The sequence below is a fragment of the Mobula birostris genome, chromosome 5, assembly GCF_030028105.1.
Source record: "Mobula birostris isolate sMobBir1 chromosome 5, sMobBir1.hap1, whole genome shotgun sequence".
Lineage (NCBI taxonomy): Eukaryota > Metazoa > Chordata > Chondrichthyes > Myliobatiformes > Myliobatidae > Mobula > Mobula birostris.
The window spans coordinates 136334622-136351022 of NC_092374.1; the positions used below are offsets into that span (position 1 = coordinate 136334622).

A 16401-nucleotide genomic window follows, 5' to 3' on the forward strand; every position below is an offset into this window, starting at 1 on the left:
GAGTAGACTTCTGAGCCTCTTAAGGCGATCATGCCATTCAATAAGATCATGGATGATTTGTTTTTTATTTTTATTTTAGTGATACAGCGCGGGGTAGGCCCTTACGACCCTTTGAGCCACACCGTCCCAGTGCTACCCAACGAACCCAAATAACCCTAACCTAAACACAGAACAATTTATAATGACCGATTAAACTACCTGGTACGTCTCTGAACAGTGGAAGGAAACAGAACGCCCAGGGAAAACCCAAGTATTCCACAGGGAGGACAGAGACTCCTTTCAAAACGGCACCAGAATGGAATTCCAAACTGGAACGCCCTGAGCTATAATAGCATTAACCACTATGCTATGCTACCATGGGGCCTCAATTCCTCTTCTGTGCCAGATCCCCGTGATCCTGAATTCCTTGATATTTCAAATATATATATATGCTTCTTGTTATTTACTTCCAATGATCTGACAGCCACAACCCTTTGGGATTGTCACAGTGGCGGGGGCATCGGGAGCAAGGGTGGACCCAAATGCAAGACACATCTTGTGAGGTTACTTAGATTTAGTTTATTGTTCGATACCAGGAGAACAAGGCAGGAGCAGGAAATAGCGAACTGGACAAGGACTGAGGACTATGACTAAGCTGGGACCGAGGGTCTGGGCTAGGACTCGGAATCGGCTCCCAGAACTAGAGGAGACATGAAGAGGCTAGGGAATGGACTCTGAGCCAGAGACTGGGCAAGGACCCAGTACCTGGGTATTGCTTCGAGCTTGGACCCCAGAACCAGGCAAGAACATGACATGGGCTAGGGAGAGGAGGAACATGGGAACACAGAGCCTCGGTCTCAGGGAGCAGGTACATGGAACCATGGACACATACACAGAACACAGACTCAGGACCCCTCCTTGGGTACAGGACATAGGGCCGGGACTCACACACAGAACAGAGAGCCGGGACCCCTCCTTGGGTACAGGACATAGGGCCGGGACTCATGACCCTCCGCGGGGCAATGGCAAGACGGCCTGACTTATCCCATGGAGGCGAGGACAAGACAAGACAGAACATGACTCCCCACGGGGCAACGGCAAGACGGCCTGACCTACCCCATGGAGGCGAGGAGAAGACAAGACAAGACCAACACGAATGAACACCAGACAGTACCCATCTAGCTCCGGTGATGGAAGTAGACTGAAGTGCAGGCGGGGGCTGCAGACGAGGGCTAGAGGCGAGAGGGGCAGAGAAGGGATTCAGACAAGGGGGTAGGACAGAAATCACAGACTGCCAGGGACAGGACTTGACTTGGTGCTTGAATGCCGCCAAGACCAGGACTTGACTTGGTGCTTGAATGCCGCCAGGGCCAGGACTTGATTTGGAGCCTCCGGGTAGTGGCGAGCTCTCGACTCGGCCCAGGAACAGTAGACAGCGGTTCTTGATTCCCTCCGGCAGGTTAACTGACAGACCCACCTTGGTGAGGAAAATTTGCAGGCTCACTTCGGCGAGGTAACTGGACAGGATTGCTCCGGTGAGGAGAGGCGAATTACCGGCACTCGCTTCAGCAGAGACTAGGCTTGCTCCAGCCAGATGACATCGGCACACCGTACCTTGGATGACTTTGCAGACGCTCCTGTGCCGAACGGCTGAAAGCCGGAGACTATAAACCATCGGTTCAGCCGAGTGTTAATTGCCTCTAATCACCAAAGTCGAGGGACACGGGAAAACAGGGAATCAATGGTCTGGATCGTAACATAAACGAGCTAAATTTAAAGGGACCCCGATCCGGACCATGACAGGGATAGGAAATACCAAAAAAATCACCACCCTCAGCAAGAAGAGTTCCTATGCACCCCAACTTTAAATGACCACCTGCAATGTTGCTTTTCCATTTGAGGTTCTCGCACTAATGGAAACATCTCAACATTCACCTTGGTGATGCCTCTAAGGATCTTAGGAATTTCAATAAAATGATGGAATTTACCCTACAGTTTCAGAGAGAGAAGATATAATCAGATGCATGAGTATTATAGTGGAGTAAAGGGACTTAAAGAAGCATGAGAAAGAAGCTGGCCAAAGTTGATTGGAAAGGGACACTAACAGGGATGACAGCTGGAGTTTCTGGGAGCAATTCAGAAGGTGCAGGATAGATACACAAGAGGATGAGGCAGGGGAGGAGCTTCGGAGGAACAATGGCGCCCAACGGCGACTCCTTTGTTTGCATCTTCGGAAGCAGCTCTATTTCTACTTTTAATATCTTTATTTTTTCCTTTCAGAGTTCTTTTGAAGACCCTGACCTGGAGTTACACACAAGCTTCGGCTCTTTGCGGGAATGGGACCCGCACTTGGGGTTCCACGATTGGCCACTATTCGACATGCCAAGGGTTTGGCCTGAGAATCTCGATTGCATTCCGAAGCCTAAGATCTCGGGGCTCTGGGGACGGGCGGATCGAGGGTCAGTGTCACAGCCGGAGACGCGTATGTCATCGGGGAGGTCAGAAAATGTTTTGTGTGGGTCCAAAGACCCAAGATCTTTGCGATCTTCGGGTACAGAGCTTGGAAAAAGCAACAAAACGGACTTTTAAGATCGTAAACCAGCAGACTGTTGTTGTCTCCCGCCTGCTGTGAAAATGGGGGACACCTCCCTCTCCCTTGCCAAGGAGAGAGAGAACCTGTGGGTTGTCGAATTCAGATGAAATGCGAAACTTCTGGGGTAACTGCAAGGTCTGTGTCTGCTACCGCTTAGCACACGCTTGGGATCGGTGATTGTACCAATGCTCGTTTAATTTTGCTGGTGGGGGGAGGGGGAGCTGGGGAGGCTTTGGGGTTCTCACGTTTAACTGTTGTTCATTCTTTGGGGCACTTCTCCGTTTCTGTGGATGTTTTGCGAAGAAAAAAGCATTTGAGGATGTATATTGTTTACATTTATCTGATATTAAACTTGCCCTTTGAACCTTTGAACTGTGGCTGACAAGGGAAGCCAAAAAAGCATAGAAGCAAAAGAGAGGGCAAATATAATATTTGAGAAGGAGAAGTTAAAGTTGGATGTATCAGTATTACAGTGGAGTAAATGGAATTACAGAGGCAATGAGAGGTGAGTTGGCCAGCACTGATTGGAAAAGAACTCTGGTAGGGATGACAGCGGAGCAGCAATGGCTGGAATTTCAGGAAGCAACTTGGAAGACACAGAATATATTCATCCCAAAGAGGAAGAAGTATTCTAAAGGCAAGATGACATAACCATGGCTAACAAGAGAAGCAAAGCCAACATAAAAGCCAAAGAGTGGGCATATCAAGCAAAAATTACTGGGAAGTTAGAGGATTGGGAAGCTTTTAAAAACCAAGAGAAGACAACTAAAAAAGTCATTAAGAATGAAAAGATGGAATACAAAAATAAGCTAGCTAGTAGTATTGAAGAGGACACCAACTGTTTCTTCAGATATATAAAGTGTAAAAGAATAGTGAGAATGGATATTAGTCCGCTGGAAAACGATGCTGGACAGTAAGTAATGGCAGACAAGGTGGTAATGGTGGACGAACTGAGTAAATATTTTGCATCAGTCTTCACTGTGGAAGGCGCTAGCAGTATGGTGGAAGTTCCAGGTGTCAGAGGTCATAAAGTATATCAAATTACCATTATTAGAAAGCACATTATTGGGTAACTGTAAGGACCGAAGAGATTGTGGAGGCATTAGTAATGATCTTTCAAGAATCACTAGATTCTGGAATGGTTTTGGAAGACAGGAAAATTGCAAATGTCACTCCACTCTTCAAGAAGGGAGAAAGACAAAAGAAAGGAAACTATAGGCCAGTTAGTTTGACCTCAATGTCTGGGAAGATGATGGAGTCAATTATTGAGGATGACGTTTCAGGATACTTGGAGGCACATGATAAAATAGGCTATAGCCAGCATGATTTACTCAAGGGCAAATTTTCCTGACAAATCTGTTGCAGTACTTTGAATAAATAACAAGTTGGATAGACAAAGGAGAATTGGTTGATGTTGTGTATTTGGATTTTCAGAAGGCCTTTGACAAGGTGCCACACATGAAGCTGCTTAACAAGCTCGAGTCCATGGTATTACCGGAAAGATTCTAGCATGGATAAAGCAGTGGCTGATTGGCAGAAGGCAAAGAGTGGGAATCAAGGGAGCCTTTCCTGGTTGGCTGTCGGTGACTAATGGTGTTCCACATGGGTCTGTGTTGGGACCGATTCTTTTTACGTTATATGTCAATGATCTAGATGATGGAATTGATGGCCTTTGTTCCAAAGTTTGCAGACGATATGAAGAGAGGTGGAGGAGCAGGTAGGTTTGATGAAGTACAAAGGTTCAATTCTGTTCCTATATCTTATGGCCTTATCACCCTTCCAAATGCAAAAAAAATAGGGCAGTTTTCTCATCTTGGGAATTAACCTGATGAATCTTTTCTGGACTACCTCCAAATGTTGATGTATTCTTTCTAAAACAAGGAATAAATTGTACACAGAACTTCACCAGTACCCTGTGCAACTATAACAATACTTCTTTAATCTATATACTACTAAAACACTCATGCTCTGTCTATCTGTTTGTCTGTTTGTGACCTCCAATTAGCGCAAACGGTGCATTACAGCGGCACTTTTTTTGGCTAAATCAAATTAAAATGCGCTAACTTACAGAATGCAGGCAAAGTTCAGGGTTATATATTCATATAAAATTGTTCATTCGCCAAAAATCAACAGGCTGGCTTTCACCTGAGACCCGATCGGCCATCATGGAAATGCGACAGCCCAATGCATGCGCACGGCCAGCCTCAGCAGCAACACCTACTGGAGCAAAAGGGCAAAGTGGCTGTATTTCGAGGAGTCATATTCTGCTAATCACCATGCATGCACAGGATTGGGACAGATCTAACTGCCACCCATCAATAAGAGATAATTAAATCTTATTGTAATGATGTACTTTGAGAGACCCATAAAACCCTTTGCTGCAGTCAAAGGACAGCGGTGACTATATCACGTCCATTTAGGAAAGCGCTAACCACATCATCAAGAATAATCAGCATCCTTTGGTGTTAGTGCTTTGTATCTTCTATCCAGCATTAGAGTAAAAAAAAATGGTCAGCCTAATTATGCCATGTGGAAAGGGAAGGGGGACAAGAGGACGCCAAGCGTCGTCGGGAGGCAGCAAGGAGAGGGAGAGAACAAGAATCTGATGAGGCCAGGGCCGCACGACTCCAGGATCAAAGAGTCAGGACAAAAAAAGATGACAGAAGAAGAGACAGAGGAGGAGAGGCATGCACATCTCCAGGATCAGAGACAAACAACAAACAGCAGAAGAGCTGAAGAGACGGGTGTTGAAAGGGCTGCACGTCTCCAGAATGACAAAAACAGGCACAGAAGGAGGAGAGAGGAAGAGACAAAGGAGCTGAGAAATGCATATCTCCAGGATCAGAGACAAAGAACAAACAACAGAAGAGATGGGGGATGAAAGGACTGCACGTCTCCAGAATGACAACGGGAGGCACGAGGGTGGCAGATAAACCAGAAATGATGCCATCAAAAGTGCCCTTCATTAAATGAGGAGGAGCTACATTTGCTTTGCTACGCGTCATTCTTCTTTAATAAACTGAGGTTTTCTACTTCAGTTTCCAAAGCAAGGCGATATCAATGGCATTCAGGAAAATTTAATGTTCATTCTGGTCACATCAGACTGCACTACTCTTCTTTCAAAGGGTGCCCCAACGGGTCACCCCGTTGTCTAATTCTGAACAAATCTTTCAACTACAGCCCTGTTGGAAACTGGTCCACTGTAAATCAGTGATAGGTGAATGGAGATGTGTACTTGGCAACAGCAGGGTTCGAGAACAACCACTAATTTATGAAGACTATAACAAAGGCAGGTTTGAATTGTACTAAAGTATTCAAGTTCAACCCAGACTTGAACAACACCACCAGATAAACAAGTGACCACATTACTGAGTTCTGATGAAAGATAATCATTGGAAATATTAACTGTTTCTCTCTTTACAAATGCTGCGTGATCTGCTATGTACTTTTCCCATTTTCTATTACCATACTATTTCTTGACTAACGAGCACTGGCATTCAGAGAAATGCACAATATTGCAGAGAGATGAGATTACATGTTGATGGTAAACGATTATGAGGAAGTTTGTTAATAGAGGAGTATATGGGTGAATTTGCAAGAAAGCTGCAGTGAAAAGCATGATGGCAGCCAAATTTAATGACAGTATTTAAAACAATCTTTTCAAACATGTCAATGAAACTGTTTGTTTATGACGCTTTTTTGGTCAAGGTCAACCACAGATACTGCCTGCTAGATGTCGACATTGTTGGTGCAGCCCCATCGTGGTTACGAGACCAATGTGATAGTGGCAGTCTCTGTTGCAAGGGTCCCATTTATAAGTGATCTCCACTCTGAAGGAGCGACAGCATTCTTCTCTGCTCTACAGCATTTGTCTTCTGTCACTTCTGTGGGTTTTTCTTCACCTGATTTGAGGTGTTGTTTCAGGGTACTATTCCATCTGGTGCTGTCAGTTGCAAGTTTCTCCTTAGACTCAGTGTCGAAGTCCAGAACCTTTATATCCCACTTGCAGACATCCTTGCAGCGCAGTTGTAGGCTGCCAGCAGTTCTCTTGCCTGAAGCCAGCTCACCATAGAGGACGTCTTTTTGGGATGCAGCCATCCTGCATGCGGCTGATGTGGCACAGCCAGTGCAGCCTACGCTGCCTGAGCAGGAGCTGGGACAAGAGTGAACCTCAGCATTGGATACTGTCTCCCCAGGTAATGCCTATGATGTGACAACAGCATCTTAAATGAAAGGCATTGAGCCTTTTCTCCTGCTCAGCATATATTGTCTAGGCACAATCAAACCCCTGTCCATGAAGGCCAACACACCATATGCCTTCTTAACAATCCTATCAACTTGCGCAGAAACATGAACTGAACTGAATTGTATTAAATTGACTATTTCTTACATCCTTCACATACATGAGTACAAGTCTTTATGTTTGCATATCTGAATGTGCAAGGCGAAAATTATAATAATTTGTAATCAATAGTATGTACAACAGAACAGTCAAAATTGCTCAGAAATACAATTTGTCAGTGAATTCCTCCTGGGAGGGGGGAGAAGATGGCAGCACACGCGGCCACTTCGGTGATGATATCTGTTATGTCAAGTAGGGGACCGTGCACAATTCTGATTTGATGAAGTCAGACGTGAGAGTACGGAGGAACATCTGGAAAACTTCTGAAATGTCCGCTTCGCTGCCGCTGCTACTGTGTGATAACTGGAATCTCCAGAGCTGAAAGCCCCGAAATCCTCGGCTTTACGTGTTTCAGCGGCCGGGGAGAGGTCAAAGGCGCTCGGGAGGCTGTATTGGAGAGGCTGGTCAGAGGCTCGAAGTTTTTGGACGGATAGACTCAGTGTCGCCTGCTTCCAAAGTATCGGCAAGTTGACAGTGCCTGGAGGTTTATGGCAGGGAGTTTCTCCCTTTTGCCGCCTGCTATCGGGGACTCGGGACTTTGAGACTTTTTTTTTTACTGTGCCCATGGTCTGTTCTTCATCAAACTATGGTATTGTTTTGCACTGCTGTAACTATATGTTGTAATTATGTGGTTCTGTCAGTGTTAGTCTTTGGTTTGTCTCGTTTTTTGTGATATCACTCCGGAGGAACATCGTATCATTTCTTAATGCATGTATGCATTTCTAAATGACAATAAAAGAGGACTGAGTGTTCTCATCTAAAAATTAATCAGTCTGATGGCCTGGTGAAAGCAGCTGTCCATGAGCCTTTTGGTCCTGGCTTTAATGCTGTGGTACCGTTTCCCAGATGGTAGCAGCTGGAACAGTTTGTGGTTGGGGTGACTCGGGACCCCAGTGATCCTTTGGACCCTTTTTATGCACCTGTCACTATAGATGTCCTGAATAGTGGGAAGTTCACATCCAGAGATGCACTGGGTTGTCCGCACCACTCTCTGCAGAGTCCTGCAATTGAAGGAAGTACAGTTCCCATACCAGGCAATGATGCAGCCAGTCAGGATGCTCTCAATTGTGCCCCTGGAGAAAGTCCTTAGGATTTGGGGACTCATGCCAAACTTCTTCAACCCTCTGAGGTGAAAGAGGTGCTGTTGTGTACAGACCACGTGAGGGCCTCGGTGATGTGGATGCTGAGGAACTTGAAGCTGTTTACCCTCTCAACCCCAGATCCATTGATGTCAATAGGGGTTCACCCGTCTCCATTCCTCCTGTAGTCCACAACCAGCTCCCTTGCTTTTGCAACATTCAGGGAGAGGTTGTTTTCTTGACACCACTGTGTCAGGGTGATGACTTCTTCATTGTAGGCTGCCTTGTTATTATTTGAGATAAGGCCAATCAAAGTAGTATCATCTGCAAATTTAATTATCAGATTGGAACTGTGGGTGGCGACACAGTCATGGGTGTACAGAAAGTGAAGAAGGGAGCTTAGGGCACTTGTGTTGGAGGTCAGGAGGCAGAGGTGAGGGAGCTCACCTTAATCCCTCCACAAAGATTTTTCAATTCCACTACCACTCATGACTTGTCAAAGTAAATTTCCAGCAGGTTCACTCATTTCAGTTAAACCTCCTCAGATACAGTTACTACTAGCACACTTCCATCTTTCTGCAGCATCATACCTTTTCTTCCTAGTCAGATTTTTCTTTGTCTCCACTTGCCCTTGCTCACATATTTCTCAGAAGGAAGCATTGGAAAGATAGTCATTCATGAAGAAAGCCTTTTATATCATCTGACAGTAGATACTGTGCTGTCTGCAAATGTCTGCCATCATCTGGTATGAGATCATGTACCTCTTCTGCCTTTTGTGCTCAGATACACTGAGGAATTTTATCCTTGGCCTGTGTAGTGCAGATGGTCTATATGAAGCTTAAGTTTACTAATTCACTCACATCCATTAAGGTGCAACTCTGAATACAGCAGTTGGATGTTGTTTCTTAGTTCCTGCTCTCATCAATGTTAATATTCACCTTAGCCCTATCTATAAACCAATTATATAACATAGTATAATTGGCACCCATGATGATCTGATGCATTTGGCTTTCAAAGTGGAGATAAAATGTACAAATTTTTGAGGTTGTCAAATAAGCTTCAAGTGTGTCAGTGTTATCTCTGAAGTTGTGAAAGTAACTCCAAAGCAGCCAAAGTAACCTCTCAGCCTGACTACTGTGAACAAAGCCTTTCACAGAAGCAGCTGTGAGGTTTCACTACTTATTGGCAAATTTCCCTGCCAATTCTTCAGACCCTCAATTGCCACTGTGTTCTCATTTTGATTTCACTGGCAAGTCCCAAGAAGCGTGGGAAATCTGTGGAATCACAGTTAAATTTGAAAAGGCAGTTTAACACAGTTCCAATTGAATCACTGACATATTAAAATTGACAATCCATGATTGCTCACACACAGCTGAATGCTTGGGAGTTAAATGCAGAAGTCAGTGGATTAAAGCCTGCTTCCCTGTACATTGTCAATTCCTCTGCTTAAACCTCACTAATCCGAAGTACATTTCGTCCTAAAAATTAGAATTCTACCCCCAACCCCCCCATGGTATCTTTGAAAGATAAAATCTACAGTTTTCCCTAAAAAAAAGTTAAAGTTTTTCCATTCAGAATATTTTGCAATACTAAGTACTTGTTTGAACAGCTGTCGCCTGTAGGACTAATCTATACCCCAGAAAGTAGGAATAAGCTCTTTTCTGGCTAGCACAGACACAATGGGCTGAATAGTCTCCTTTTCTGTTGAACCTTTTCCATGATCTATTTACATTCATAGAGCTGTACATCGCAGAATCAGACCTTTCAGCCTGTATTTGGCTGATATCCCTCTAAACCCTTCCTAACCATGTACCTGTCCAAATGCATTTTAAATGTGGTAATTGTATCTGCATCTAACTGAACCACTGCCAACTCATTCCGTGTACCCATCACCCCTTGTGTGGGAAAAATATTGCCTCAGATCCTCTTTAAATCTTTTCTCTCTCACATTAAATCTATGCCATCCCCCACAAGATTTTACACTCCCTTACCCTGGGAAGAAGGCTAATGACCATCCACATAATTTACGCCTCTCATGATTTTTACTATTCTCTGCACCTATGAGGTCACCTCAACCTACTTCGCTCTCAAAAAAAGTTTCAGCTCATCCAGCTTCTCCTTATAACTCAGGCTCTTCAGTCCTGGCATCATTCTTCCAAATCTTTTCTACACCCTCTCTAGCTTTATCACACCTCTCCCATAGCACGTTAACCAGAACTGCACACAATAGTCCAGGTGTTGCTGAACCCACAAGTAATTTAACTGTAGCATGTTATTCCAACTTAATGCCTCTGTTGAAGGCAAATATACCTTACGTCTCTTCTTGCCACGCTATCTACTTGTGATACCACTTTCAAGGAACTATGTACTTCTATCCCAAGGTTCTGCAGTTCAGTAATACACTGTAGAAACCTGAATTTACTGAGCATGTCCAGGCCTGGTTTAATTGACTGAATAAAATTCCATTAGTAATTTTCACTTTTCCAGATAATCTATATGCTATTGTACAGTTAGATAACTGCCAATCAGTACATGCATAGAACTGCATCATGTATTACTTATCTTATATGTCTTTCAATATGTACATATAATTTATATGCACACAGATGTATGCCATGTATAGGCTGTCTACAGTAATAAATGGGTTCAGTTTTTTTTGAGATGTCCTTAAGTTGATTTTGGCTATGTTAGAAATACCCAAAAAATGGTACCTATACCTCCACAGCATTATAGTGAATGGCATCAAAACACACAAGACTTTAAAAAAAAAGTAACTACTAAAAGTAAAGAGAAAAAGGAAATTAGTTTTTATTCATAGCAATAAATGTATGCAACTATGTTGGGTTTTGTTCATATGCATGGGTGTCCATAATTATCGAGTTTGCAACCAGAGGATTTAACTTACATCTGTACATGAAAATAAATTATATGGTACAAAACTGTATTACAAGATCAGGTATATATTTATTAAGAACCAAATTAACCAGAATATTTAAAATAAACTTTGCATCTCACATTCAGCCAAACTTCCCAGCAAAGGAACTCCAATTCCATCCACTGAGTACCTGAAAGAAAGCAGATATTATAATTTAGGTGTTTTTATGGAGTAACTATGAGGTTTCATTTCATTCACAGAAATTGCTTCTGTAGGGAGGTGCAATGCTGTAGTTTTAAGTTCTATGTTTTTGTATGCTTTATTAATTTCAAAAATATTACATAATCAGTTCTCTTAAATCTCTAACCAGAAACGTCATCTACTACATCAATGTCCCCCAACACATCTTTAATTTGTTTTATTTGAATGTAGAAACAACTCAGGTTTATCCACAATTCAGTTCTCAGTACAATTTCAATGCAGATTAAAACTATATGAATGCAAGAAAATATATAAATCATAAATTAAATTGCTTTACCTGGATAGATGCACATAGTTAGTGATTGCTGCACTGGCCTGTAGCACTAATCCAACAGACAAAACCTTCAGTGTACTCTGCATCGGTCCATCTTTCTTAATTGATTGCCAGATTGGTTGAGCATAAATGCAGGCGACTATGAAGTAAACCAATACCAGAAGGAAGTAGAAGTCATGTAACCCTATGAAAAGGATCAATTGCTGAGATTCGAAGATGAACAGAATATTAATACTGAACGATGCAGAACTTGTTTGCAAACACCTCACTTTTAATAAATTCTATTATTGCAAATAGAAATTGAGCTTTTTGCAAAATAATCAAGGCAGCGAAACGACAATACAGGGACACGATCCAGACACAACTCGGCACCAATAACATATGCAGCTTATGGCAAGGCCTGCACACCATTGCAGACTTCAAAGCTAAGCACAGTTGTGCTGCCACCATTGCTGCCTCTGTCCCAGATGAGCTAAACCCTTTTTAATGCTCAGTTCAATGTCGCCTTCACTGAGCCCTTGAGGAGAGCCACTAAAGTGACCTGCACTTTCGTTATCTCTTAGGCTGAAGTACGCGGGTGTTTCTAACGAGTGGATAAGGCTGTGGGACCAGGATGGGTATCAGGATGTGCACAGCACAACTGGCAGGTGCGTTTAGACATTTTTAATCTCTCCCTCTCCCAATGTAGAGTGCTCTCCTGCTTCAAAACATCCACCATTGTTCCTGTACCTAAAAAGACCAAGGTAACATGTCTGAACGACTGGTATCCTGTCACACTCACCTCAACAATAAGCAAATGCTTTGATAGGCTGGTCAAGGACTACATCTGCAGCATGCTACCACCCACACTGGACCCCCTATAATTTGCCTACGGACACAACCGATTGGCAGATGATGCAATGGCCACTGCTCTACACACAGTCCTTACACATCTGGAGAAGAAGGATGCTTGTGTGAGAATGCTGTTCTTGGACTACAGTTCTGTACTTAACACCATAATTCCCTCCAGGCTTGACAAGAAGCTCAGAGACCTCAGCCTTTACCCTACCTTGTACAGCTGGATTCTGGACTTCCCGTCAGATCCCTGGCAGGTGGAAAGAGCGGACTCCCTCACCTCTGCCCCACAACACAGGAGCCCCTCAGGGCCGTGTACTAAGGCTCCTTCTTTACTCTTTGTATACCCATGATAGCTCCAATCTGCTAACTGAATTTGCTGATGACAAAACATTGATTGGCCTTATCTCAAATAAAAATGAGGCAGCTTACAGAGAAGAAGACATCACCCTGACACAGAGGTGTCAAGAAAACAACCTCTCCCTCAATGTCACAAAAGCAAAGGAGCTGGTTGTGGACTACAGCAGGAACAGAGACAGGGTAGCCCCTGTTGACATCAATGGATTTGGGTTTGAGAGGGTGAACAGCTTTAACTTACTCCACATACACATCACCGAGGATCTCAAGTGGTCTCTACGTACAGGCTGTGTGGTGTAAAAAGCACAACAGTGCCTCTTTCACCTCAGACAGTTGAAGAAGTTTGGCATGAATCCCCAAATCCTAAGGACTTTCTACAGGGGCACAATTGGGAGCATCCTGACTGGCTGTATCACTGCCTGGTATGGAAACTGTACTTCCGTCAATCGCAGGACTCTGCAGAGAGTGGTGTGGAAAACCCAGTGCCTCTATAGATGTGAACTTCCCACTATTCAGGATATTTACAGAGACTGGTGTGTAAAAAGGACCTGAAGGGTCATTAGGGACCCGAGTCACCCCAACTACAAACTGTTCCAGCTGTTACCATCTGGGAAATGGTACCACAGCATAAAAGCCAGGATCAACAGTCTCCGGAACAGCTTCTTCCACCAAGCCATCAGATTGATTAATTCACACTGATATAATTGTATTTCTATGCTATATTGACTATCATATTGTACATACTATTTATTACAAATTACTATAAATTGCACATTTAGACAGAGACGTAACATAAAGACTTTTACTCCTCATGTATTTCAAGGATGTAAGAAATAAAGTCAATTCAATAAGAAAGCTTTGCATGATTGTGCTTAATGCTGAACAATACAAACATCTTCCCCGCTCCGAACCCGACCATTACCTCCATGCACAAAAGACTTTAAAGCATCAACCTCTACTTTCCATTACTCTGTCAACACAAGGCTTCTTTTTACTGTCCATTCCATTTTTCTTACCACATCTTCCAGTCTGAATTCAGTGCTGGTGTAATGACCCTATTCTGACATCAAACCATTTCCTTTCTTTTCGGATTTATGTATTTTATTTCCTTGGTTAAAATGTCTAATTCTAGAGGGCATGCATTTAAAGTGAGAGTGGTTGAAAAAGGTGTATTTTTGTGAAGAAAAAGTGATGGACTGTTAATTGGGGAAAGACAGAAAATGCAAAATATAAGATATTTGACAAAACATTCTGATGTGTTTTAAAAAATGTCAGGAATAATGACACATAAGAAACAAGACGTACATCAAAATACAAGAATATCTGTAAATAGCTGACTGGCCTCTTACTGTACATCTATGTCAACTTCATGTTGACTTCAATTGTTTTAATTTATATAACTTGACAGGTCCATAAATGTACCAACATAAATTTACTGTATAAATAAAAAAATCTAACATTATTTTTTCACGGATTAATGTAATAGTGGGTTTACCGCCAAGACCAACATTAAACACCATTTCCAAATACTTTCCCAAACTTTTGCAGCCCTTTTCGTAAAGTTATTCTCACCATGCCTTTAGGGAGGAATTCTAATTAGGGAAGCCAGTCAGCTATTTCCAGGTATTCTTGTATTTTGATGCACGTCTTGTTTCTTATGTGTCTTTATTCCTCATATTTTTAAAAATACATCAGAATGTTTTGTCCGAGTTAGGATTGTGTGCAATGGTCAGTACTGGGAGTGCTTCTTTTCACATTGTTGGATAACAAAACTGATAGATTTGTGGCCAAGTTTGCACATGAGATAAAGTCCGGTGGAGGGGCAGGTGGAGTTGAGCGGACCCTCTCCAATGCCAGAACATCTTTTCTTAGATAAGGGGCCCCAAAGGTGCTCACTATACTCCAAGTGTAGTCTGACTAATGCCTTATGCATTCTTGCTTTTATATTCTAGTCCACATTAAATGAATGCTAACATTGCATTTGCCTTTCTTTCTACATTTCAACCTGCAAGTTAGCCTTTAGGGAATTCTGCACTAGGACTCTCAAGTCCCTCTGATTTGAGTCCTTTCGTTCGCTGAAAAATAGTCTATACCTTTATTACTTCTATCAAAGTGTATAATTATACACATCCCTAAACTGTATTCTTCTTGCCATTTCCTTGCCCATTCTCCAAATCTGTCCTTTTGCAGACTCCCTGTTTCCTCAACACTCCTTATTTCAACTTTTATGATATTCAGCATAATGTTCATTTTCATTCCCAAAGCTTTATAACAATGGTTACCATTATTGCACCCTGGGTAGACAGTACCTGATACTTCAATTGTAATCAGCTTATTAATGATGTAGGCTTACACATGGGGTGGGGTGCATGATAAGGTAGTCTGAGAGTTCTGTAGTACGTCAGGATATTCAAAGCAAAGATGAATAGATTTTTAGTATTAAGGGAATTAAGAGTTTCTGGAAGGTGGCTCACAGATAGAGTAGTGAAGGACCAATTGGTCTACTTTTTTCTGCTACTTCTATTTCTGAACTGAACAACTAAAAACACTTGTCCAGTGAAATGATTTACAGACTGCAGGGAGATCTGGATGGTCTGATCAGTTGGACAGAAAAATGGCAAAAGAAATGTAATTTAGATAAGTCAATGTCTGAATTATTATCATATACACAAGATACACGTAGGCACAGGTGCAATGAAAATCATACTTGTGACAGTATCATAGGCATACAGCATCATTTAAGTCACATTCGTAAGAAACTCAAATTAGACACAAATTACACACAATTTTTACAAGAAAGCACTATTATAACAAAAAAAATGGCCATTTCAATGCAAAGTGGTCAATAGTGTTGCTAAACTGTGGTGATTAGGGTTCTGTTGTTAGTGAATGGCTGAAGGGTTATAGGGTCAGAGAGTATAACAGCACTATTTATACCCCTCATAATTTTGCATACCTCTATCAAATCTCCCTGCAGTCTCCTACACTCCAGGTAATAAGGTCCTGACCTATTCAACCCTTTAACTCAGGTTCTCAAGTCCTGGCAACATCCTTGTATATTTTCTCTGTACTCTTTCAATCTTATTGATATCTTTCTTGTAGGTAGGTGACCAGAACTGCAAACAACACTCCAAATTAGGCCTCACCAATGTCTTGTATGAAGGTTAATGTGCCAAAAGCTCTCTTTACAACCCCATCTACTGTGACACCACTTTCAAGGAATTATAGATCTGTATTGCCAGAACCCTTTGTTCTACTACACTCCTCAGTGCTCTACTATTCACTGTGTATGTCCTACTCTGGTTTGTTCTCCCAAACCTCACAACTGTTTGCATCAAATTCTATCTGCCATTTTTCAGCCCACTTTTTCAGCTCATCCAAATCCTGCTACAAGCTTTGATGGCCTTGCTCGCTGTCCACTACATCCCAGTCTTGGTGCATCTGCAAATTTGCTGATCCAGTTTACTACATTATCTAGATAGCTGATATAGATAATAAATAGCAATAGACACAGCACTGATCACTGTGGCACACCACAAGTTACAGGCCTCAAGTCAGACAGTCAACATTCTACTACCACTTTCTGGTTTCTCTTGTGAAGTCAATGTGGAATCCTATTTACTACCTCATCCTGAAGCTTCCTGACCAGCCGTCCATGTGGGATCTTGTCTTTCTTTCTTTTTAAATCTTTTTATTGAATAAGTATACAAAAGGGTAAGCCATATAGGCACTAATACACTGTTAGAA

The 16401-nt window shown here is 42.5% G+C and overlaps 1 protein-coding gene across 4 annotated transcripts in view; it reads right to left on the minus strand.

Moving 5' to 3' along the window:
* Nucleotides 1-16401, minus strand: part of gpr180 (G protein-coupled receptor 180) — a 108820-nt gene that overhangs the window by 21647 nt on the left and 70772 nt on the right. For all 4 annotated transcript variants that reach the window (XR_011886077.1, XM_072258743.1, XM_072258742.1 and 1 more), the window contains 2 exons: nucleotides 11467-11647; nucleotides 11069-11118 (listed from right to left, as the gene is read on the minus strand). Coding sequence is in view for 3 of the 4 variants with exons in the window: in XM_072258743.1 (XP_072114844.1) it covers nucleotides 11069-11118; nucleotides 11467-11647 (231 nt within the window). In the remaining variant the exon portion in view is untranslated. The remainder of the gene's footprint in view (nucleotides 1-11068; nucleotides 11119-11466; nucleotides 11648-16401) is intronic.